Here is a 26,245-nt window from a genome sequence, read left to right on the forward strand (position 1 = left end):
CTCTCATATTTAGGCAGTCGCAGCGGCGCTCGCATTAATTTCAGGCTAGTGTCGACTGCTACGATCAGCTCACATCGCTGAAAGTGTGTTTCAGATGCGCGTGGGGCATTTTAACCTTGCGTTAACGTACTACACTAGTTGAAAAGCTTAAACTAGACCCTTTAATGGACTCGCAGTCACCATGAAGTACGCCAGTCTACTGTTTACCCGACTATTCGTTCAAAATGCACCGGGCGCCCGGCGCTTAACTACGTTATCGGACGAGCTTCGATCAAAGTTTTCGGCTTTCAAGGGCGGAACCGTTGAGCTGACGAAGGATGACCGCACGGGCATCGCCGAAGTTCACTTCAGCAATCCTACCAAGAGAAACTCGTTTTCTGGTGGGTAATGTTGTTTCGCCTTTTGCCAATCATTTCACATATGGTGATCATCGCACGAGCAACTGGCTGTTTCGTGTTCATATTGCGTACAGCTAAGGGAGAATTTATCAGTGTTCTGTGTGTCATAGTTTTTGTAAGCAAGGAGTGTTTTACTCGAATGAATCGGGTATTGTACGCGATATTTGTGGTATCGCACTTACGAAACACAGGTTTAATCACTGTGCATGTGTACTTGGAATGTATAGGAATGGCACCTATAAAATCTAAAAAAAATTAAGGACCATGACGTGGCAACTGTTAGACATTCGAGCATTGTCAGCAAGACAGAGGGGCGTGTAACTAAGTATTTAAATGATGTGCCGCATGAATGTTCATTGGCATAACTCCGTCACTTATTTGCGTTTTAGCGCAGGTATGCATACTCATATGTATGATGCAGATGATTTTTTTAGTACCATCAGCATAAATATAAAAGACCAAGTTGATAAACTAAATGAACATCTGTCGCAGATGGCATTGCGACGCGCGATATCACATAGTAGCTAGCCACATGAAGGACACTATTCGCAGCTGGCATATGCTGTATGAAATCTTGCAATTTGCATTTTAATCTTCCTTGCCTTTCAATATGCACCTGCAGTACTCGCAAATGTAACCCTTTAATTCAGCGCTCACTTGTGATACATTTTCATTCAAGACAGTTAATTATGTTGAAAGAACAGTATTACAAAATGCTCCGAAATTTGACATTGACAGCCTGCGATATATCTCTGTATATACACCAAAACTGCTAAGTGTTCAAGCAACATAAAACAGTGTGGCCGTAACCATTAGTAAAGTTCGGTAAATATTACACAACTTCCAAGTTGTATAAAGATTATGTGACATCGGTGAGATGCTACTGTAACTAGAAATATCCTGCAAACATATATATGTATAGCTATGTATATGGGTCTATGATGCCAGTGTTAATTTATGTGATAATTACACAATTAAATGGAGGCAGCATTGTAAAGAAAACTTTTAAACCGCCCTGACAAGGGGAGTTTCAGAGCACTATGAGCCAATTTGGTTGCCAGCTTTCTACAAGTATGTAAAAATGCTCAAATTTTTATGCAGCTGTTTGTACACGTGCATATCAGTAGAACGAACAGGAGGAAGTGTCTCAGACTCGCCAGGCTGGCTGAGGTTTCAATAGGAGGACCGGACTATGACAAAAACACACACCCTTATTGAAACATCGGCCAGCCTGTCAGAGGCATTCTCTCCTGTTCGTTCAACCTATCCGTGCTTCTATCTGTCAGCTCCCATCTTAAGAGACTTTGGTGTTACTACATGTGCCATTTGTCTCCTTGCTTTCCAGGACACATGATGATAGAGCTGCACGATGTGGTCCGTGAGCTGCATTCCTGGAAGGAAGGCAAGGGTCTCTTGTTCTATGGTGGTGATGGCATCTTCTGCTCTGGCGGTGATCTTGACATGATGAAGGCACTGAATACACCCGAGCTGGGTGCCCAGATGGCAAGCATCATGCATTCGGCCCTGATGGGTCTCCGGGACCTCCCCCTCATCAGTGTGGCTCTGATCCAGGGCAGGGCCTTAGGTACGTCTTGGCACCAATATATGCGCTAATTTTTCATCGCCAGACTGTCTAGCGATTTTCAAAGGGACCCTGCAATACTTTTCAAGTGATCATTGAGTGACTTCTTTGAATTAGTTTTTTTTCTCACTAATTAACGATCACAAAAATTATTACAGTGTTTTTCTCTCTGCTTTCATATTGACGAGTGGGCTGAAGGCGGTGCAGGCAAGGGATGGCAAAGGATAAAAAGCTGTGTCTATTTATGAGCACATTTTATCACCTTGAGTGCTTTCTTTTCTCTTTTTTCTTCAAACATGTGGCTTACTTTCAGAGTAATTGCAAACACATGCTTAGGCAGGTGGCACCATCCCACAGCAGCTGCACCAACTATGTAGCTCTCAATGCTCAAATCAGCCAATGGCTGTGGAGTATGGGTTTATGGCATCATTTTAGAAAAAAGAGCGAGGGATTTCTAGCTGACTGCAACAATTCATTGTAAACACTAGGCTGCATGCTGCTCTACATTCTTTGGCTCGCGTGTTCTTGGAAGCGTCGACTGTAGATCGGCAGCATTTTCTGACCATGCTCAAGCAGTGTTGGAAGTCTTTTTTTAAGATTGCACTACATTGAAAGGTCTTCGTGTAAGGTACCCATAGCGCATCTTCTGCGAGAGGATGTTGCTGTGACAGTACTGTATATTAAGTGCGCATGTCTCCAGGCTTTTGCAACCGAGGGTCCTTGATAGCAGTAGTTCCCGCTATCGCGTCACATTGTTTTCATGTTTTATTGTTTCATTTTGCACTCTTTAGAATTATGCCACACGTCTTTTATTACTGTCATGATTTAAAATATTATATTTATTTATTTACATGAGTGCATAATATTTTGGGTGTCTTTACAGCCACGTTGAATACACTCATTGTCGTATACATTTATATTTACTCATAATTGATAACACCATTGTTCGGGGAACAGTCTTGCATTGGCCGCAACTGGCCCTTGTGCCACTAGACGCAACATGCCGTCATCATTAGACAGCTTTATATCACCAAAATTAAAAAAAAGACAGAAAGATTAGGCAGCCACTCTTTAGTGGAGAATCCCATAGTGAGTGTGTAAGCTAAGCAAAACTTTCCCGCATGGTAAAGTTACTTGTCGTTGCAACTGTACTGCCCATTCAAGTCTAATGTGGGCTCGTAAGTTACTGGATTTGTGGAACATGGCTTTATTGCTAAAGTTCAGCTTTCATTCTCTGTGTCTTGTTTCTTTGTACCATCTTTATATGCCCTCACTCTTCGAAGCTGGCTTAAGGTGCACTATCGGAGATTTCGATATTCGTATTTCACAAGGTTGTTCATTCAAAACAATTGTCTTCATCTAGCCTGTAGTCAGTTAACAGCGAAAAGAATTAGCAGCCACTCTGTCAGCCTTTTAGATGTCATCACAGGCCTTCAAATCTACGAAACTTTATGACAGAATCACTATGTTGAAACTATAACCATGCAGGGTTATCTAATTTCATAGAGGAACACTAGCAGCTCACGAGAACACGTTCATATATGTTATCATTTTTTTCTCATCACTGTGAATATTGTCTTTTTTATCTTGTAGGCGGCGGAGCCGAGCTGACCACAGCCTGCGACTTTCGAGTCATGGTACCCGGGGCTGAAATTCAGTTTGTGCAGGTTGGTCTAACTTGGGGCGTGAGCTTGGGACAGTATCTATTATTGGTGACAACACAGAGATGCAATAGTAAATAATAGCATAATAAGCTGCTTTTAATTCCACAAGAACATTTACAAATTCCTTTACCAATTACCATGTTCATTTGCAAAAGGCTTCCGCCCCTCATTTCGGAAGATGATTAACATTGAACTTCACCTTGAGGAATTAAGGGAAAAGTTGTTTAGTTGTGCTTGTTTTGTGTAGGTGCACTGGCGACAGAACATGTGAAAAGTGTGATAGAAAGAGCAGATGCATTTGACTTAATGTTTTGCATAGAATGCCTCACAGAAGAGCTGCATCGAAGCGTGAAGTGGAGCATAGACATTGACTGTAACACTAGCTTCTGGCTTGCAGGTCCGCATGGGCCTCGTCCCTGGATGGGGAGGCACCACGCGGTTGGTGAGGCTCCTGGGGGCTCACGAGGCGCTCGAACTGCTTGCATCTGGCCGTAAGGTCGGCGCCGACGAAGCTCTCGAGATTGGCCTTGTGGATTACGTTCTCCAGAATTACGAGAGTCCTCTGGCCGAAGCCAGGAACTGGCTCGGGCAGTACATTGCTGGTGACGCTCACGTCATACGGGTATGTTTCTTAGTAGCCTCTGTAAATTCCTGCAGGCGGTGCTTTACATTAGGCCTTTATTTTGCTGAATCGGTATTGTAGTTCATATACTTTATGTCTGGCAGAGTAATATCTGTGCGAAAGTTCCTATGAGATAACATTTCAGGGGGGGGATGTGCAGATAATAATTTACTTGAACCTCTATATAACGAACTCAGATATAACGAAGTAGTGGTTATAATAAAGTAAATAAACAATAATTGTGCAATAGGTATAGTATTAGAAATACGTTTATAACAAATTTTCAGATATAATGAACTCATTTTCAAGTAAAATGCTACTTTGTTAGAATTAGGTTTCCATGTAATAACAACATAATAGTTTATTTTCCGTCTCTACTATTAAGGATTTATGGAAGGGGTGAGACTAAAATCGAGAAACACTTGAGTAATGTCTCGTATTTTACAGCAGGCAGCACCAAGGAAGATCTTATGCTTTGCAATCGTATAGACCAGAAAACACACACACCCCCTAAAAGAAAGGTTTAGTTAGTTCAAGTTTTCAGCCGAGGAAAAATAATTGGTATGGCACAAAGAGGGCGAAGTGAAGACAGAAACTGACAGACACAAGGGCCAGCTTCCAACTGTTTATTAACGAAAAGCACACCGATTTATATAGACTGCCGAACAAGGTAATTTCATCCTAGAAATAGAAACGAGGCAGAATTAACAATTCGTCATGAGCCACTGAGACAGAGTCGAAACAGCTTCCAAAAACTAGGCCACCCCAAGCTGCGAAATTGTGCCAGCACACATGAACGCATGTACATTGAAAGGTAAGCCCAAGTGAGAAGCAAAAGAGGCAGCGCACAACCTAAACTTTACACATCTACAGTCTACCTTGAAAAAAACATCGCTTCTTTCTCACTTATTTCTACCTTTTTTGTAGTAATGCCTGTGCTGTCTCTCTTTCAATGTTTATTTATTGGTTCCTTGGGAATGCATTTCAGAAGAGTCAATCAAAGCAGTAGGCAGTTTGTTGTTAGCAGTGAGCAATGAGCCACAGCGGTGTGCGACATTTCCTCCGCTGCTGATCATGGCGAGTACACCATGCCTGGTCCTCATTTCCTTGAATAAGTATTGTAGTTTGTGGGCTTTATGTCAGCCCTTTCTTGTGAAGTCAGTAGCAGCAAGGTGGCATGGGTTCTTCAGTGACGAAGGGTCCCATGCATCAACCACTCATTAAACACAATTGATTTGAAAGCAAGAAAAAAACGAGGTTGCAGCTTCTTAGGCAGATTAAAGAATTTGTTTTAAATTAAGCGGAATGGCGTTCGCATGCTTGTGGCATCGCCTGGTAGCGAGAGCGGCTCAGTGCTTCTTGACAACCTGAGGTTTTCTTGAAAAATTAATCAGTGCATGAAATTGCAAACTCATTCGTCCCGCAACGCGAAGTAATTCACTACAAAACTCTACCACATAATGAGGCAAAAGAAAGGCCACTCAGTAGGGTTGATTTTGCGAGCAACGCATGGAAGCTCTATATTCAAGCTGGAATGGTAATGAAGGGCCTGTGGAAACGTTGAATGTACTCACAATGTGCTTTAAGGGCCTGTGGAACAGAGAACTCCAAAACTCTAGACATTAGGTTGCGCAGAGAAGACACAGTAAAAGCACTCTCCTTGCGCACTCGGGCATTGTCCTGTCACAAGTTTTGAGTCTTTCGAACCTGCACGTTCAAAGCAACTAGTGGCCAAGCAACGAGTCCCACTAAATTGACAATTGCATTAGACATACACTAGCTTGGGAATGCACGTGGGTGTAGTTCAGGCATAACTTCTCTAAAGCATGCCATTTGAAACAAAGTATGTCGTTTTTGCAAGCAAGTCTCTTTTTTTTTTTTCATGATAGGCACCAAAGACAGGGTATAGTAGAACCTCATTCACGAGTGCTTTAATATATACGCGGGCAAAACTTACTATTCAAGAAATTGTTCAATCCTAATTCACTGTACCATCATGCAGTTTCACTTTAATAAAACATTGCAAACGATGTCATTATGAAATTGTTTAAAAGGGGAACATCTACATTTTACTGTGTATGGGGTACAGGGAAGAGAGAGGTGGCAGAGAACATACTGTGAGGCTATGGTGTCTAACAGTACCACATAGTATCGACAGTACCTCGCGGTACTGTGTCACAGTACTCGCAGTACTTCATAGCCTCACCGTACTGTGAGGCTGTGGTGTCTCACAGTGCCATAAACAATACACCCACAGTACGTCATAACCTCACAGTACGGTGAGGCTATGGTGTCTTACAGTGCCACACACAGTACTCACAGTAAGTCATAGCCTAAAAGAACTGTGAGGCTATGGTGCCTCAAGTGGGACCATGCAAGCACCTGTGCAAAAAACGCTCAAGAAGGTTTCAAGCCTTGACTTGCGCCAAGCAATTCTGTGTAAGAGTTCTAGCGAGTGAAAGAGAATTCAACTATGTGTGTCCATACTTATCAGCATGCTACCGCATTCACACAGTGGACTCCGCGTAATTGTTCAGGAGTTGATGCTGTTGTCGATGTTGCAGACTCTGAAAGAAACCATCGTGAAGGCGAGAGAGCTCTCAACGGTCGACAGCCTGCGGGAAGAGTTGAGGCTATTCTCCACCGTTTGGAGTGGACCAGCCAATCGGGAAGCTCTGAAGAGAAAGATTAGGCACTAACATGTACTTCACATCCCACTTCTACCGAGCTTTCTCCTAATGAATTTTGCAGTAAAAGAAAAGCATATTTGATTAAGGCATATACTGGCTGGGTTTTTCCTGAACCCTAGATACAGGTCTACTGTGCTAATTGGCACTGCACTCTTACTGGTAATAGTTTTTTTTTTTCTTATATTCTCTAGACGTGTAAATTTTACATTCAGAAGTATTCTAATGGAGCATAAATGAGTTGCTTACTTTGGGGAACACCTTTCTTTTTGGTCGAATAGGCCACAGAGTGTCTTGTAAATACACTAAAAGAAACTCTGGCCCTACGGTCTGTTGCTGCTGTGACGCACGGTTCTTCAGCCATCATGGGAATGATAGACAGTACACAAATGTGCCTAGTCTTCATTATTCTGGCGCCGTTTGGCTCCATGTGGCTTGAATCTGCTTTGCCGCAATACGAAGTTCAGCGAAGGTTTAGCAGTAGCGCTTCACTACGTTAACCTTGGCTCACATATTCAAGTGAGCTCACGAAGTTCACAGCGGTTTCATTCTTTTATTTAAAACAGAACCAAAACACTATAATAAACAAAACCATAAATGGGTTCAAAGCCTACAAGCAGGAGGGCTAGGCAAATTTATTCACAACCCATCATTCTATGGTGGCTGAACGATCCTTGCGCCAGAGTCTCCTCTTGTTAACTTTAGAAAGCTGTATGGAATGAGCTTTGTGAAAAAAGAACAAATTACTGAAAATTGGTATGTACATGTGCTGTTTGTCACCTCTACCAGGTTTATTGAATCTGTGACGTGTTGCACAATGTGGTTTCAACACTTGAACGAGTCTGTCTGATAAGCTGACTTAATGGGCAGTACGTCTAGAACGCACAGATATGAGCACACCTAATAAAATGACTGGCACAGAGATATGAATTAGGATTTAAACTTGCCTACTCCTTGGACGGTGGCCACAGACCTTGCATGGGTGGATGCGTCTCCTGAGTTACAGTTGGTCGAGTCATAGAACATACTAAACAGTTCCCTCTTGGAATTTGTTTTGGAGACACAGCTCAGGTATTTATTTCAGTGACGACAATGATGGAAAAAGGCAAAGCAGACCACGTCCCTTAAAACATAAATTTATGAGGTTTTATGTGACAAAACTATGATACATGCACCTACATTACATGGGCCTCTAGCAGTGTGCCTCAGTTGAAAAGCAACTACCGCGCTAGGGATCGATCCTATGTCTTTCAATTCAGCAGCTTCTTTTAAGCCATTCCTTTTTTTTTCTGTTTTTACTTTTCTATTCCCCCTTGCCACTTTACCAGTAGGGTAGCAAGCAAGAAGGTTTCTTCTGGTTAACCTTTCTGCCTTTCTCTTACCCATCCACTCTATCTCTGAGCTCTGTAACCACTGTACCACTGCTGTTGCACGACCACGTACCCTAGCCATTTTCTAACTCCAAGCATGGCATTTACAGCAGCAATAGCTGCAAGTGAACTTGAATTCAAGTGAGTTTTTCCTTTCCGTATTGAAACACCAAATAATCAAGTGATGTTGCGGGGACATTTTCGGAAACAAAACGATGAAGAAGACTACACAATAGACTATGGGGTTAGATGGTTGAAGAGATCAACGTTGGGCCACGGCTGCTTGATGGAAATACAAAAGATAGTTAAGCTAACAAAAACTAAAGAGATACTTCAGGTTAAGCCAATGTTTCATTGATAAACTTAGTCCCTTTGAGCAAAATATTGCCTCAATGCTGAAGCATATCTCGTTTGCTCATTGTTGATTAAAAATACTGTATACTCAAATACTATATATGCAACTAAGATTGTAACATGAGAAGTGACTTTTCATTGCATCCAGGAAGAAAAGGTGTTAATTCAATATTCAGTCGTAGTGTGAGGGTCGCCTTCAGGTAAAATTCTGTAAAATAACTCTCCTTGTACGTTCGAGTAAATACGGTAAGTCGTTGCAGTGACTCATAAGTCTGCAGATGTGAACGTGTCAGTCGTATGCTATTTTTGCACATAATATTTTTTAAAGAAAGATGTTCCATGTTGCAGATGAATGTTTATGTTGAGCATGTATGTTGACGACAATCCATAGTCAAAAACAGAGCAATACAAACATGGACAACTTCCTCGATTGATTGATAGATATGTGGGGTTTAACGACCCAAAACCACCATATGATTATGAGAGACGCCCTAGTGGAGGGCTCCGGAAATTTCTACCACCTGGGGTTCTTTAACGTGCGCCCAAATCTGAGCACACGGGCCTACACCATTTCCGCCTCCATCGGAAATGGGACAACTTCCTCGTATGAGTTTGGTGAGCACGCGTACCTCGACATAACTTGTGTTAATTTCCTTTGTCTTTTGGCGGTAGCACCATGAATAAGGCACTCTGAGGGGCCCCATGGGAACTGCTCAGCAAAAAAACAGCCTTAGCTGTGTCCAAATTTATTGTGCTGTTTTAAGATATGAATAAGTAACGAACCACTCGTGTTCATTGATGAAAATCTTGGAAGATGCTGCAAATGGCAATAAAATCCATGATGAAATGTTTCCCGACTACTTGCCTAATTCCTTTCTCACGGATAAGTTCGCTGACAAACTATGCGGTCATGCACACTTTATTGTAATACTTTTCTTATTTTATCATTGCACGTAAAATAGCCGGACATGTTTTTTCTTTTATTATTTCCTATATATATATATGAGATCTAACAGACAGTAATGCCAAGGAATGTACAGGGGAAGATATTAGAACCAATGGAATGTAAATAAGAAGAAAGAAAAGTGGATGAAAAAATAACCAGCTGTGAGCATCGAACGCGTTATTCGAAGGTCGTAGGTTCGATTCCTGCTCGCGGCTGGCTATTTTTTCATCCACTTTTCTTTCTTCTTATTTACATTCCATTGGTTCTAATATCTTCCCCTGTACATTCCTTGGCATTACTGTGTGTTAGATCTCATTAATATTGTGTCAAAACACGGAAAAACGAGCCCTTAGGTATACACTTATTTTATATATATATATATATATATATATATATATATATATATATATATATATATATATATATATATATATATATTAGTCCAGTAGATCCTCCGTGAGCGGTCACAACGTGGTTTATTTCGACGTTTCGACCTAGAGTCTGGCCTTCATCAGGATTAAAGGTACAGTTTGTTGGCGCTCAGCTTTATACAATCTCAAATCAGAGGGCAAGGAAAGAGGAAAAAAGACAGAAAAGAAAAAAAGGAAAGAAAAAGAAGAAGAAGAGAAAAATAATATACGGTGGACGCCCCTCGGGTGCCCCCCCCTTCCACTCTTCCTTCCACTTCCCCCCTCCTCCCTCCACTTCGCCCTTCTCCCCTTCACCTTTCTGATGTCAGCGGTCTGTGTATGTTTCCGTTCACTAATGTATTCCTCCCGATCAGACGGCCCCTCCTGGCACTGGCGGTTCGGTGTGGGGCAAAAAAGAGATTTTCAGGAAGTCCTAAGCCTTTAACTACTCGGAGTCCCGTATACAATTCGTGGTAGAAGGAGGGGTGCCGCGTATTGTGGCAGAGGCTGGTAAGCGGGCATTTTAGGAAGTTCTAAGCCTTTAACTACTCCGCGCCCTGTCAACATTTCGTCGTAAAAAGAAGGTTTCCCCGTATTGCGGTAGGCTGTGCAATGCGAATTCCTTGCCCGCTTCTGGATTACGCGTGTAGTGGGGGCCTCCCGGCTGTGCACAGGGTTGCTGTTGGGCATGTCATACATGGCACAATTGATTGGGTAGTAAAATAAAACAAAAAACAGACGACAGCTGCATTTAGGAAGAGTAGTTACACTTGGAATTGTTTTGGGTTGTCCAGTGCCCTTCGCAGCTGCAGTGCCGTGAACTCAGTTACTATTTTCATTGTTGCCGTTATTGTTTTCTAATGCTTTAATTGCTGCAAGTGTACCAGGATTCTTATTTATTTCTCTATCGAGGGTGTTAAATCGGTGGATAAGGTATGACTCTCGTTGTTCACGTTCTCGATTTGATTTAAATCCCGTCTCTAATAGCGTTACTGATAGTTTGTCGAATGCATGGTCGGGAAGATTGAGATGTTTTGATAGAGGTAGACTTGGGGCTGATTTCGCATGGGCTCTGTGATTATTGAAGCGAATCCTAAATGGTGTTTCTGTTTGTCCGATGTACTGCATACCACACACGTTGCATTCGAGTAGGTATACCACATTAGAGGAATCGCATGTTAGGTTTCCTCGTATGTTAATCGAAAACTTGGATTGCGTGCTGGTTGCTTTGTCTGTTTCTCGCATCACCTTACATACAAGACATCGTGGCTTTAAACAAGGGCGGCATGAATTATTGGGGGGTAATGTGTTAATTTGGGAGTGGACAAGGGTGTCTTTGAGGTTACGTGGTCGTCGGTAAACGACGCCTGGAGCGGATAAGAATGCGCGTTTCAGACGTTCACTTTGTTCCATAATGTTGTAATGTCGTTTAAGGATTTTGTTTACATTGGGGAAGTTTGTGCTGTAAGTCAGGCAGAGGTTTGTTCGTTGTGGGTCTTCTCGTGGTGGTCGCTTCATAAGTAAGTCTTCACGCTTTAGTTTTCTCGCTTTTTGAACAGCGTCATTAATTACATGTGGGGGGTATTTTTGTTGCTCGAGCATAAGTTTTAGCCTCTGTGAGCTCGTGTCAAAGTCAGCATCTCTAGAGCAGATTCGCTTAAACCGGTGAGCCTGGCTGTATGGAATACTGTTTTTACAGTGGCGTGGGTGATCGCTTTGGCTATGGAGGTATTGTTGTCGATCCGTTGGTTTGCGATATAGGGTTGTAGAGAGCTTCTCTTCTTCTATCGTTATGGTAACATCAAGAAAATTTACGGTAACTTGCGAGTATGTGTGCGTGAAGTGTATGTTCGGATGTACAGCATTGTAAGTGTCGATAAATGCTGAGAAGTTCGTCCTCGCTGTGGGTCCAAATAAGAAAGATGTCGTCTATGTATCTTCTGTATAACATTGGTTTCAAGGAACTTTGTGCAAGAAATTCAGATTCTAGCTTTCCCATAAATATGTTGGCATAATTAGGTGCCATTTTGGTGCCCATGGCGGTCCCGCTGATTTGTCGAAAATACTCTTGGTTAAACTAGAATGAATTTAATTCGAGGACCATCCTCGTCAAAGTTGCAATGGCAGAGAAATCTGTGGTGTTAGATTGTCTATGGTTTGTGTACATGTTTTGTAATGCAGCTATGCCGTCATCGTGAAGAATATTTGTATATAATGAAGAGACATCAAGAGTAACCAAGAACGAGTTTTTCGGCACACAGATACCCGCAATGTCTCGAAGAAAATGTGTGGTGTCTTTTATGTACGACGCGAGGGTGCATGGAATGTGGCTTATTAGTTTGTCCACGTACCCTGATATGGGTTCAGTTATTGTACCGATGCCTGATATGATTGGTCGACCTGGGTTACCGGGTTTATGAATTTTTGAGAGGATGTAGAAGCTACCTGGACGAGGGTATGCTGCTTGCATCAGTTTGTGGTCAGTGTTGGTTATCTTTTCTGCATCCAACAGTTTTTTCAGTTCTGTTGATACGATACGTTTGTATTCGTCTGTCGGATCACCTGGGAGGCGTTCGTAAAATCTTGAGTCGTCTAGTTGGCGGTATGCTTCTTGTAAGTAGTTGGTTGTATTAAGGACTACAATTGCTCCTCCTTAGTCAGTGGGTTTTATTGTTATGTCTGTCCTAGATGCCAAATTTTTCATACTTATTTTTTCAGATTTTGTCAAGTTTTCTCGGTTTCCTTTCTGTCTGTGGTATTCGTGTACTATATCTTTCTGTACTGCGGTGATATAAAGGTCCAAGCACTTGTCTCGATTATCCAAGCACTTGTCTCGATTACTGTTCGGTGTCCAATCATTTGATTTACGACGGTGAATTGTTTCGTGGTTAGAAGGCCTGTCCAAGAAATATTCACGCAACCTTAAGCTTCGAGCGAAGTTGTCGAGGTCTCGGAGCAAGTGGAATTCATCGAAAAATTTTGTAGTCGGGCAGAAGCTTAGTCCCTTAGATAGCAGTTTTTCTTCGTCAGGTGACAAGCTCATGTCCGATAAGTTTACAACCACAGTGTCACAGGGTGTGTTCCTAGATGGGTGCTTGTTTGTACCATTAGTGATTTCCTGGATGGTGGTGTTGTAGTGATAAGGAACTATATCAGGGAACGCGGGTTCGGGCACATGGTCTCTTTTGAGTTTATGAATTTTTGTGGTCATGATGGCTTGGTATTTATTCTGTTCAAATTCTGTTAATCGCGTGATTTCTTCGTTCGATAAAGTGTTGTGGCGGAAAACGGTGTTGGTCATAGCGACCAGTTTCTTTACCTGCTTATCACTGTGATTAAGAGCGATTTCCGTTAATTTAAGAGATGCCTCAAGGAGGACGTTTTTCCATGTTATTTGGTCGTGTTCATCTAGATTTGTAGCAGCTGGTGTGAGGGAGAGTGTCATACCCTTGGGGGCTATTCTAGCACGAAGGTACACTTGCAATGTTGATTTATGCATTTCATGTCTAATTCGTTTGTCAGCAAGTTTTCGTACTTTAAGGAAAGTGGCACTGCAACTGGGAAGCGATGAGCTGGACTTACATTTCAGAAGTCAATCTTCTTTTGGGTGCGGGGATGGCACTGATGAGGTGCGCAGGTTGTAGTTATGTCCGGCAGGCCTTCGTCGTTGTGGGGAGGATTTCGGCGTTGAGCTCCCGGCGAACGTGTTCGTTGGCAGTTCCGGGGTCCGCAATAGGGGGACGCGGTTTCGTAGTTCGGCAGGCTTTTCTTTGAGGAGTGGTGTAGTGGTGCTATCGCGTAGTGCTTTTGGTCTCGACATCCGCAATGGAGGGACGCGTGTTGGCTGTTCTGCAGACTTCCCCCCTAGTAGTGGTGCGCTGTTGATGATGGTGAGGGGGTGCTTGTGGCTCGCGGGAGTCACAGTTTCGCTGATCGTCGGGAACTCATCTGTGATGTTGGGTGGGTGTGGGGCTCCTGGTGTATGTTGATATGCAGAAGTCTTCTCGTGGTCGTCTTGTTGTGTTGAACGTATATTCACGGGAGCTGCTGGTTGAGTCGACCACCCCGTGGTAGCTTCGAAATCTCCACGACCGAGTGCTTTCTTGAGGGTTTCGGCAATCAAAGCGACACCCATAAACTCGGATGAAGCCTATCCGCAGCAAGAAAGCGTCTTGGTGGCAACTGCTCGAATTGGTAGTCAATGTATGAAACCTTGCTGGGTCTTCGGTAGTAGGCCTTGACTGTCTCGTTGAATTGACGAGCGTCCCGGTTGAAGCGGTGCACGAATTGTTCGTTCGATCGTTCCAGGTGTAGGTTGAGGTAACGGGGCAGCACGCATGAAACAACGAGCCTTTCGAGTTCCTGGCGTGTCCGAAGCGTGTTGTTCACTAGGCGGCGAAGGCGGCGTAGCGATTCCTCTAGTCCGTACGACGCCAGCTCGCTCGTACCGACGCGAAAAACGAGCGTGGTCACCGATCGTGGTATGCCAGCAAGCTCTTTCTCGATGTCGAATGTGGAGGCTCCGCGGATGGAAATGATTGCAGGTGTCGTCTTCTCATGCGGGTTGAAATGCCGATGTAAATACCTTGTTTGCGAGTTTCCGATGATGGCTATATATATATATATATATATATATATATATATATATATATATATATATATTTATATATATATATATATATATATATATATATATTTATTTATATATATATATATATATATATATTCTCGCTAGCGTGAGTCGCAAAAACTCCGCACCATGGCGCTGCCATCGCAACAGCAGACGCATCGCGTGTCCTGTAGAGACGGTGTGGATGAATGCAACCTATAATTCAACGGCTGATTTGTTTTTTTTTTTTTAAGGCGCGGGTTAAGCGCAGTCAACAGTAGCAGCTGTGCATTTGCACGTCGCATGACGGATCCGACGAGCTGTCCGCGCGGGCTGCTTCAATAGCCGCAGATTGTACAATACCGTGCCGGAGGTTGTACGATACCGTGCCGTCGGAATCGGCGGGCCGCCGCGCGGAGACAGCATGTCGTCTCTCGTCAGCGAAGGATTCCGTGCCAAATTGAAAACGCTCAAGTCCAACGGTAGAATCGAGCTCACCGAGGATGTTGTCACCGGCATCGCGCGTCTCAACATCAACGATCCGGCCAAGCGCAATTGCATATCCGGTAAGTCGTGATACGAGTGGGATACGGCACCGCGACGAATCCGAAACCTGTGCCGTTTCTAACGTGAGTATCACACGGGTGGCTGTGGTCGTGGTGTAATTTGCTCGCCGTATGTAGTCGAGGTCACACATTCATGAAAACAAACCAAGCTGAAGCCATCCGGCGAAAGCGTTTAACGTGCGCCGATGGTAAATAAATGCATAGAATTATTTACTTCCTTGTTCCTTGACCGTTGGTGGCCCGTTTAGAATAATCCGATGATTCTGAGTATTCTTAATCTGTAGAGCGTTGACTTACAGTGCGCCTCTAACTTTTCTTATGTGCGTGGATTAACTGATTCTGCAATAATAACGCGCAAGTCGTGGATACTGGACCTTTGTACCATCGTGGCATAAGGCAGTTCCAGGAAATCTGCATCTGTAGATTTCAACTGGCAAGACGCCTACGGTGATCGAGATCAAGCCAATGTGATCCCAATTTAATTTCTCTATCGTGATTGACATCTCTAATTTACGCAGCTAGGCTGAGAAAGGGATCGTGATTGGTCTCCTTTCTTCGTCCAGCGCCAACGAGCCAATCGCGATAGAGATCGCAATTCTATCTAGACAAAAAGTGCCCGGCATTACTTCGCATTTGACGGCGCCGGTGCACGACCTCGCCGGTGTCAATGCATATTCAATCGATTCCGATCGGAATACAGCATATCTGCGATCAATTGGCTTATAAGATGTCGAGGAAAGCCAATAGCTGAGAAACTGATAGAAATCTGAAGTGCCTGTGTAACTCCATTTATGTTTACACAGCGGTAATAAATTTGAAACAGAATGTCAAATAAGAGAGCTACTTGTAATGTACCGATATGAATGTGACAGATTTGATTCTGGCAGACATTACCATATATATTGTTCCAAACGATCTTGTGCTTGCCAACTGTGTTTAGCCGGCTAACTTTCAAGAGGTAATTTCAGTTTTCCTTCTTGTATTGCTCTAGACTACTTACAACGCGCTTGTTGCATTACACAAGTTGTGGTGTTGATGAAAGTCGACGGCGTGATACTATTTGTTGAGATTTTTCTTCATTTCGTTTCACAGGAGAGATGATGTTGGAGCTAGAGAACGCCGTCGAAACGTTGGAGCACTGGTCTCATATCAAGGCAGTGTTGCTGTGCGGAGAAGGCTCATTTTTTTGTTCGGGTGCAAACCTGACGTCTATGAAGGCCATTTCCGCCCCAGATGAGGGGCGCCAGATGTCGGCTCTCATGCAAAGCACCTTGACCAGGTGATCTCAATTTTAGAGTTACACGTACCTTAACACCACGTGCACTACACTGCAGCTGTATCCATTGCATTAGTAGGCCAAAAAAAAACTGATGGCTTATATTTCATGGCTTTTTATCGCTCTGTGCATCCAATTATACTAGCGATCAGCATAACTTGAAAGCACAAGCCATAGTTGTGCACAGCTTGAAAGTTTCAGGAAACCGGATGTCCTGCAATTTATGGCTTTTTACAGCTCAGTACATCTAACTATACCCGTGATCAGCATAACTTAAAAAGGCAAACTGTAGAGCTGTGCGAATGCTCAAAAATTTCAAATAAAGAGTCAAATAAAATTTTTTTTTAAAAACCTAAAGAAAACACAATTTTTGACGAGGAAAAGATAACCTTGCTCGTTTTAGTTAACGAATTACAGAGGTGCATGAAGCCCAGGTTTTGTGAGACTATCAGTGCTGTATTGATTACAGGAAGATGGCGTTTTTGCTTAAAACTAGCATTGCCAAAATTACAGTTATCTTTGTCATGAAATTCATGATTATGTTAACTCGTGAATATTGTTTGATTATTGTGTATCAGTTCTTTATTACGTAGTTGTTGACAAAGTACCTGTTTGAATACTGCACTAGCTCCTGTATTCCAACCCTCGCTTAAAAAATTATTTCTAAGGCTCTAGTTACTACTGTATACTAGCTTTCCTAACTTTACTATACCTTGGTATTTTTTGCTGGTTAGAAGTAATGGCAGCGTTCCTTTGTTAAAGCAGGTGAATATTTGTTTCAAGTACAACACTGGAATTTCGGAGCTGTTTTGAAATGAATTACATGCTATTCTGCATGAAGGTAGCTCTCATACAGTATTTGATTCGATTCAATGTCATCACTAATCTATGTCGTTCTGCAATTCACTATTTGCACACTTTTAGCAAACCGTCTTTGCACTCATCTTGAAGGCGTGACCGTTTGTAATTTTCTACAAATATTTGTGATGAATTGTTGATGAAAATGGGTTTGAGGTTGCTGCAGCCAGTTTTCAATTACAGAAACACCTGTTTTACCCTCTTGCTGACACGTTAATTTTACTTTTGGAGCATTCCTTGTTTCATGACCTAAGTGCACGTTAAAAAGGACTCCAAATCGTCAGCATTATCCAGTACTTGCCTATTACAAGTCTCATTTCTGGTATTTTACATGTGAAACCCCTGAAATCGAATTTTCTGCGCAATATTTGTGCTTTTTTGAACTGTATTAACTACATAAAACAAATGCCCTCTAATTTATTTATTGAGTAGGTTTTGTCTCAATAGGCTTGTGCACATCTTTTTTATTTAAAAGAAATTAATGTTGAGGCATCAATTGAACTTGAACCTACAGCTGTGCAGTCAAGAACTTAATAAACTGAGCAAACTTCTATTTACTCGTTCATCAAGAACTTGAAGCAAGTTCTCTTTCTAAAGTGTACTGTCAAAAAATGACGGATTCGTGTAGTGGCTGTTTCATTAATATAAACAAAAACTCTGGGCTAGCCAACATGCAGGTTGTGCAAAGCATTATGCAGGCATCGGCTATCATTTTTTTCTGTAATAGAACCAGCTCGCTCTCGCGTCATATCATGCAAACATGACCCACCTTGACCTGCAAGCACTTGGAATTTCTTCTGTGAAATTCCAGGTGTTTCGCTATAACACAAAAAGTCATTTCATGAATAATTTTCAGGAAAAATACTTTATTCACTGACTAAAACAGTACCGCAAATTTTTCATGAGGCACAAAAGTATGTGCTGTAAGCCTTAATTAGGATAGAGTTTTTTATTGTGAAAGCAATATTTTTTTGATGGGTAGAATGAGAATGGCTTTGCACCTAAAACTACACCACTTCACCGACCCTTGTATGTTTTTTTAATAAAAGGTGAAATGATCAGGGTTTGAAAATTTTAAAAAAATGTGGCACTATAAAGAGTCTAATTAATATCCTCCAAGTTTCTTGGATATGTGTAGTTTTTGTGTGAAAAGATTTCTCAGGTGGATACCACCATCGCACAAATTAAAGTGACAATAAATATTCAGACACCTCATTGCCAGATTTCCAGCTGCCAACTGAACAATGCAAAAAGTACATATGGTGTAGCTTGTGACACATCGACTGATTGCTAGCTGCGAAGCCTTGGGCACTGTTGCGAAACAATTTCCTGGTATGCTTGGATAGTATGTCGGCATGCATTGGGTAACTCGTCGGCAACATAACCCAAAGCTACACGGCACTGGTGTCAACCACACCTTTTCAGGACATTCTGCAGGGTGTTCAAGTCAAGCTCGCAGACAACTGCACATATTTTTTCCGTGGAAGTGATGAAAAGTAGGGGGTGCATCCTATACAAAGGTATTTTACTCTGAAAAATACAGGATGAATCCCTTCCCCTCATATGTACATGAGATTCAAGTATATGCTTGCATGCGTACATACAATAATATTCATGCATTTCTAGTGCACTCAAACCTCATTATAACAAAGTTGTATGTTACACGAAAAAAGTTTGTTGCACGAAAAAAGTTCTGTTGTACGCTACATTTTTATTGAAAATTAAGCCTAATACGGGACTAATAATGCAGTTTTCTGAACGTTTACACCAACAATCATGTGGCACATATTGGTAAATAGGAAATGTAGTTGGCAAGTTCAAAACATCATTCATGTGGAAAAAATGATGGCAATTTCTAGACATGCACCGCCAAAAATTGCAGTGAAGTTTGTATTGTTGTTCTAATTACTTTTTAGTTTTAACGCACAAACAGACATTTTGTTAAATGAGTAACTGGAACAACAGTGTACTTTTGCTGCACCATAAACAGACTTTAACTTATGTCTAACTTGTGAGTACTGAAATTGGATCTTAGTGCGTGTTCCTTACAAAATCACTGCCTTCATTTCATGCATCACAATAAGTACACTTAGATAATAATTTAAAATGTAATTGTTAAGTTTTTAGTTATTCAGCTAAGCATTTTATTTACATTGTAATTATTTTGCAACATCTGTCTCTTGAATGAATGCAATTTGGTAAGTTTGCACTATGCACCACCGGATATTTTAAAAATTTTTATAATAATAACACGAAATTTCGTATAGTCTCGTTATTTGTAGAAATGCTAAAATGGGTGCCGTCTACACTTTTCGTGCTCTGGTTTTGACCAGGTTCAGCAACCTGCCCATGATCACCGCTGTCCTAGTAGAAGGTCGTGCAATCGGTGGGGGAGCCGAGCTGACCACGGCAGCGGACTTCCGCATCATGGCACCCAACTCCGAGGTTCAGTTCGTCCACGCGCGCATGGGGATCACTTCTGCGTGGGGCGGCATGACACGGCTAACGCAGATTGTTGGTGAGCGCAAAATTTCTGGATTCCGGATTCTTGTCGTGCTTACCCCAAGTCATCATTAGCTGTAAGTAGCGCTTATCAAAATGATCTGCCCATGCATTGGTGGCTCCCTCTCTTGATAAAGATGATTTGTGGTGCAGACACGCCTTGGGCCTGTGTTCCATGTCACAGATCTTGATGCCGCTATTGCAGCTCAGTGGCTACTTATGAGCTGCGTGCAAAGTCATGGGTTCGATTTTTGGTTGCCATGGCTGCATTACAGAGTGACAGAATTCAGTTTCGAATGTGTATCCAAAGTAAGGTCATCAAAGTTTGTAAAGGGCCCTTCACTTTGGTGGCTTTCGTAAGCCTATGTTTGGCTTCATTAATCAACCCTTATTTAATATTTTAGCTTAATTAGAAGCTAATTAGTGGTATTACTAAGCTTGATTAGCAGGTTCAATGCCCAGCCGCTAGCTAACTACTATAATAACTGTAGGTTTTTACGCCCCAATACCGCAATATGGTTATAAGGGACATCGTAGCTCTGAATGTTTTGACAGTCTGGTGTTCTCTACCATTCATTGAAAGCTTAAGTGCACAGACCTGCAGCACTTCGCCTTCATTAAAATGTGGCCACCACGTTGGGGATCTGTTTCATTTCACCACCTTCAAGTCAGCGGCCAAGCACCATAACAACCAGACAAGCATGGCAGGTCGACACCCAACCACAGCAGCCATGTTTTGATGGGGACTAATCAGACACTCGTATAGTACTTGAATTCAGCTGCAGATTAAAAAGCCCCAGAAGGTAAATATTTAATCTGAAGTCACCTGCAGGTGAATTGTCTCTCAATTATATATCCTATGTATGATGCGCAGATCTAACCCCATAATTATTTTTTTGTATATTGTGGGCAGTTATCTTTGTACATGGCACAATCATTGTCACACTCTTACCCCTTTGAGATGCCGCGTACACAATTGCGTACTCCACTCGTTTTTGTTATCTGCATCAAGTAGAGGCTGAGAAAGAGCAAGATATATCGTACGTTGGATGAGTTGAACCTCCTGCACATTAAATTTGTCTCCATTTTGTTGTATACTGATACAAATGATCACTTTTCTGAAGGTCCTATCTTGTGCAACTAGCCACTTCCTGCAAACAATGTGAAAAGCAGATTTATTTTTTTGCTCTCAAAGTTGACATAATGAAAAATAAATTTGAACTATATTCCTGGCCTGGGATTTTATTCTGTTTATGCCACAAGTAAGCATCAGTGATTGCAGGATAAAAAGATATTTAGATACAATTTAATTAAAACAAGTTACAATAACACACAAAAGTTCAATGATTATCCCGTTATTCTTGTTGCTATAAACTATAGATTGCCTTGAAGTAACCTAGTGATTTGGCACATTTACGAGAGTTCTTCATAGGTTGCATCTGAAAGGGTTCATGTCTTGTGTACAAGGCTTTTGCATACTTTACTGTTCCATAATTTTTAATAAAATGTCTGTTTTTGTCGTCGTGACAGTTTTTAAGTATAACCCAAGGCACAATTTTAAATTATGTCAAACTCTTTCAAAAGCTCTTGGACTGCCTCAGGTCTCCGAGAATGGAAAGAAACTTGTTTTTACTTGTCGTAGTCTCTGTCTGTAAACACTCTTCCTCAGGCAGCATCATCAATGAAAAGTGCGTAATCAGGTGAATACTTACGCTATGACTGTAACTTGTTGTATACCTGATGTATTTTGGTGGGTTATAACAGATTTTTCCCTTAATATAATGCACCAGTAAGGCTAATGTGCAATTTTTATTTAAAAAGCTGTGAGTAGTGCCTTGTTTCAGTAGACTGCTGCGGGATTAGTGTGTGTCAGGTAAGGACAGCAGCTGTGTGTTTCGATTTAGAAAAACGGCAGCAGTTCTGTGTATGGAGAACATTGCATGCATTTTATATAGAAAAAGAAAGCAAGTGGCCAGAAAAACATCTCCTGCAGAAATTGTTGAGTTTGTCAGAGAAACAACTCCTTTCTTTGACTCTGGATTTCACTTGTTCTTACTTTTCATATGAAAAAGAAAATGTTTGCTCATTTTGTAGAGTTTTTATGTTGTCCTCCTGATACTACCCATTTCATGTGCACTGTTATATTCATACAAAGCGAAACACTCTATTTTAGGTTCAGCTGTTGGGTTACTGTGTGAACAACTAAATTGGTCAGAAGAGGTAAAAAAAATTGTTGCACTTACTCTAATAACAGGCCCAGTTGATGGCCTTTGTACAATAGAAGTTATGGGTATTATATTGCCATCGGACATGAATTAAACCCTCAGTGAATTTGTTAGGCTTGAAGAACTTTATTTCAAGGTGCATGGCACTCTATTACCAGAAAGACAGAGAGGGGACTGGATCTTGCCTTACACGTAGAGTCCTCATGCACTATCATAGATTAGTGTAACATTCGTTTTCTATTGCACAGTAATGCAAGTTGTATTTCTGTATCATATGAATTTAGTAGCTTGCAGGAACCGCAGAAATTAACTGCAAGCATTTTGAAAAAAAAAGTTTTTTTTTGCCATTACTCAAACATGTCACCTTCAATCACCAGTAAAACATGCTAATAATAGCGCATTCATAAATATGCTTTTCATAACAATATGCGGCTTTCTGTGGACTGCAGATATACATCTGAAATGCAGGTGCTTCAGTTGTGTCAAAGCTCAAAATTAACTTTTTTCTTTTAACGACTAGGCTGTTTATACTTTTGATTCTACAGTTTTCTATGGCTAGATAACTAAGCTGTGCCTAGTGCTTGCAATGGATGATGCACACTATCCTTGTCCTCTCCTTTTCTGTTAAGATTGACCACAAATAAAGACAGCTTGCTCTTGGCAACACCATAAAAGCATTGAGAAAGGTTGTAGTACATGTATCAGCATAAAGTAGTAATTTCGTGGATGATAAGGTCTGTGTCCAGTGCACCCTTTCAGGTTGACATAATGGATGCAAAATCGAGGCATTTTTTTAATGTCTCTGCCTTCTGAATAAAATAAAAAAGAGCCCTTAATCAAAAAAACAAAGAAACAACAGCAGAGGAGACCATGCAAGTTATGAGTATGTTAATTAAGATCTTACTAATTGAGACCATGCTCAATGAGTTCGTGATAATTATGATATAGCTAATTATGTACAGGTCAGTTAATACATTGCTAATTAACAGAGCCAAACACAAGTTCCTCTTTAGTCCAGCCTTGCACCACTAGGGCAAGCTGCCCCCATTGATTTCTTGCCATCACTGCGCAAAACTGCAAAAACAAATTATATTCTCATGTGTACACCTTGCCCTCAGTGACATAAACACTAATGGTGTGTATACTTAAAAGTGTCTCTGTATACACCAAGTGTATATAAAGTAAAACATTGCTAAGTTAATGTGGGTATAACGAAGTATGGGTTATAATGAAGAAAATGAACCATAGCCTTATCATTAGTGTGGTGCAACAAAAGTATGTTTGCAACAAACTTTTGGTCATAACAAATTATTCTTTAGGATGAAGTATGTCAAGATTGGTCATGTCATTGAAACAGGGCAACGATTGCACGTTTATAAAGAAATTATGGGGCCCCGCCGCGGTGGTCTAGTGGCTAAGGTACTCGGCTGCTGACCCACAGGTCGCAAGATCGAATCACGGCTGTGGCGGCTGCATTTCCGATAGAGGCGGAAATGTTGTAGGTAGGCCCGTGTGCTCAGATTTGGTGCATGTTAAAGAACCCCAGGTGGTCGAAATTTCCGGAGCCTTCCACTACGGTGCGTCTCATAATCGTGTGGTGGTTCTGGGACGTTAAACCCCACATATCAATCATCACAGAAATTCTGAATATAACAAATGATTCATTATAATGAAGTAACTGTAGTCTTGACATTTATACAGTGTTACAAATATACATGTCTAATGACCCCTTGATTATAGCAAAGCTATTTATTGTCAGATTCAACATAATTATGGTGAGGTTTTGCTGCACCATTTACTAGTGAAGCGACTAAATGCTCAGTTACACTCCAACTTACCCAAAATGTTCCTGCAAGGCTGTTACATTTTGTCATGTCAAGCCAGCAATGCTAAGCCAGGTGCGAAGGGGGCTCTTCTGCAATCAAACCAGTTTCAGTGCGATTACATGATCGCGGTTGAGGAATGTGCACGCACAGTAGGGCAAACAACACTCCGTGCCACTTATCTGGAGTCTACAAAACCCACAAAACAGGCTGCGAAACAGGTTTCTGTGCGTGTGAGGTCAGTATGGGTGTACGCACCTAGTGCAAAATGTCACAAGAGCTATTTAGATCCAGATAATATCAAAGTGCACCAAAAGCCCTTGATCCCATTAATGGTCGAAAGCACTGGGATTAGAGGGCGGCGCTTTGCCAAGGTGACGTTCTCGTGATGTGCACACGCATGCTACATTGGAGTATGTTGGATTATATCAGCACCTTAACTTTCATTGAACCTCAGGACTTCAGAGTTTTGACGTTGGCTCATCTTCGTGGCAGGTCCCACATTGGCGTTGGATCTGTTTGCCTCAGGACGACCACTACGCCCTGCCGAAGCGACTTGGACGGGCTTCGCGAGTCATGTTCTTGGGGACGAGCAGGACACTAAGGAACAAGCACTGCAGTGGATCAGCGAGCGGATCAAAGGAACTACCGAGATTATGCGAGCCATCAAGCTTGGCATGGTGGCTGCCCGAAACTTGCCTCTCCAGGAAGCGTTGCAGCGGGAAAATGAACTCTTTGCCTCTGTATGGGGCCAGGACGCTCACAGCGATGCCCTGAGGCAAAACATGAAGCATTGATCTATGACATTATTAGTTATTATTACGTATATTAGTTTAATGTATCCATATCTTCTGGTTTTACAATGTTCCTTTGTATGGGACTCCGTGATGCCAGCTTTGGAGCTGGCATCACGCAGTCTTTGCATTGCTTGCGCTGTGTAAGCAGAAGAATGGCTAGTTAGGCTAGTTGGTACTGATCCATTCTAGTGTAACTATCTGTTCTGTGTAGGACCAATGCTGTTTCTTTGACTTTCAGTCATGCCAGAGTGTCTGCTTTCACAATTGTAATGTGATAGGATGAAGGAGCTCATGTCACAAAAAGTGCATTGTCGTTGATGTTGGGGGCATCGACTGTAAGGTAAAAAATTATGGTGTATGTAAAGAATGAAAACAGTTCAAAGCTTGCACAGATTAATGTCAAGTATTTCGTGGGAACTCATGCAAATAATAGTCTTTTTCTTCCATATTTCTCTGTCTTCACTCTCATGTCATAAATTGGTCTAGAAGTTTGGCGACTCTATCGGTGTAACTCCATAATGATCGACAGACCTGAAGCAGTCATTTTTCCATGTACAAGGGCAACAATTAACAGCCACCTCGGTTGCACAACCTCTGCAATTCACTGTTATGGGTGCCAGCTTGTGCCAGACATAGGACCTAGAACATGCATATAAACTGCACTGCTTTTCAGTCAGTATCGGCTAACGCTTTAGAGCGCGGCTTTTAGGCATCTATTTCAGTATTGAGCGGCTTCGACGTCAGAATAACCGATAGAGTAAATGAGGATGAAAGATCGTGAAAGAGAGACTATCCCAAGGAGGGATGAATGATGAGAACCAGCGAGCCACCGTATTAGGTTCTGCAATGCCTCATGCCTGCTCGCCCTTCTTGTGACAGTGCTACGTATGCCTCTTGCACACTGGCACGAGAAAGTGGGTGGACCTGCGAGGCTTGGGAGAAGACATTCGTTAGACGAAGGGACTCTTTGTATGTGGTAGGCATTGGCAGACCCTTAAGGGACATCCACATCAGCCAGTGGGAGCGGTAGTTGGGGACGCTGGTTTCACCATGTTACGTTAACACACGAACTGAGCATTCTGTACTTCAACTTGCTCTTTGCTGTGTCACATTGAGATATGGGCATTTGCTGAGCCTGTCGCAAAATCAAAATACCTAAGCAGCTGCACTCATAATTTCCATTAGGCAGTTTCGTAATCGCTGAATTTTTTCTGAGCAGGGCCGCAGAGTTTCAGCTCGAAACATTCTCTTTGCAAGAAAACGTCCCTTATTGATAACACTGACGGTAACTTCTTCTGCATTTTGTTTATTTTAGTGTAGTTGTTTCTGGACATTATATTATAATTGTTTTGTTGAACTTATTACAATAATCATTTGAATGTCCCCAGCTTACATGTGCGCTGGTCGAAACGTGCCAAATAGTCACGCCGTGCACTCAGGGTGGCAATCGTCAATGATCTCCCACAAATTTTTCTAATCCACCGGTGTACCTTGTTTTCCCAATGACAAGACTTCTTGCTCGTGCAGCTAACTACTGTGTGTCCATGCCCACGCTT

At 42.0% G+C, this 26,245-nt stretch overlaps 1 protein-coding gene across 1 annotated transcript; it reads left to right on the forward strand.

Moving 5' to 3' along the window:
- Window positions 1–34: 34 nt before the first annotated feature.
- Window positions 35–24,834, forward strand: LOC119163845 (uncharacterized). Its single transcript, XM_037415912.2, has 9 exons — window positions 35–380; window positions 1,744–1,983; window positions 3,574–3,647; window positions 4,042–4,266; window positions 6,831–6,963; window positions 14,951–15,208; window positions 16,301–16,487; window positions 19,676–19,860; window positions 24,388–24,834. The coding sequence occupies exons 1-9, from the start codon at window positions 182–184 to the stop codon at window positions 24,687–24,689; spliced, it is 1,803 nt and encodes a 600-aa protein (XP_037271809.2). The 5' UTR covers window positions 35–181; the 3' UTR covers window positions 24,690–24,834.
- The last annotated feature ends 1,411 nt before the right edge of the window (window positions 24,835–26,245 follow it).

The sequence above is a fragment of the Rhipicephalus microplus genome, chromosome 9, assembly GCF_043290135.1.
Source record: "Rhipicephalus microplus isolate Deutch F79 chromosome 9, USDA_Rmic, whole genome shotgun sequence".
Classification (NCBI taxonomy): domain Eukaryota; kingdom Metazoa; phylum Arthropoda; class Arachnida; order Ixodida; family Ixodidae; genus Rhipicephalus; species Rhipicephalus microplus.

What these genes read in the sequence shown, in the direction of transcription:
- LOC119163845 (XM_037415912.2), top strand. Translation starts at nt 182, where the DNA reads ATGAAGTACGCCAGTCTACTGTTTACCCGACTATTCGTTCAAAATGCA. An exon ending in CAAGCGCAATTGCATATCCG is followed by an intron (nt 15,209 to 16,300) that starts GTAAGTCGTGAT and finishes TTCGTTTCACAG; the next exon opens with GAGAGATGATGTTGGAGCTA. An exon ending in ACGGCTAACGCAGATTGTTG is followed by an intron (nt 19,861 to 24,387) that starts GTGAGCGCAAAA and finishes TCTTCGTGGCAG; the next exon opens with GTCCCACATTGGCGTTGGAT.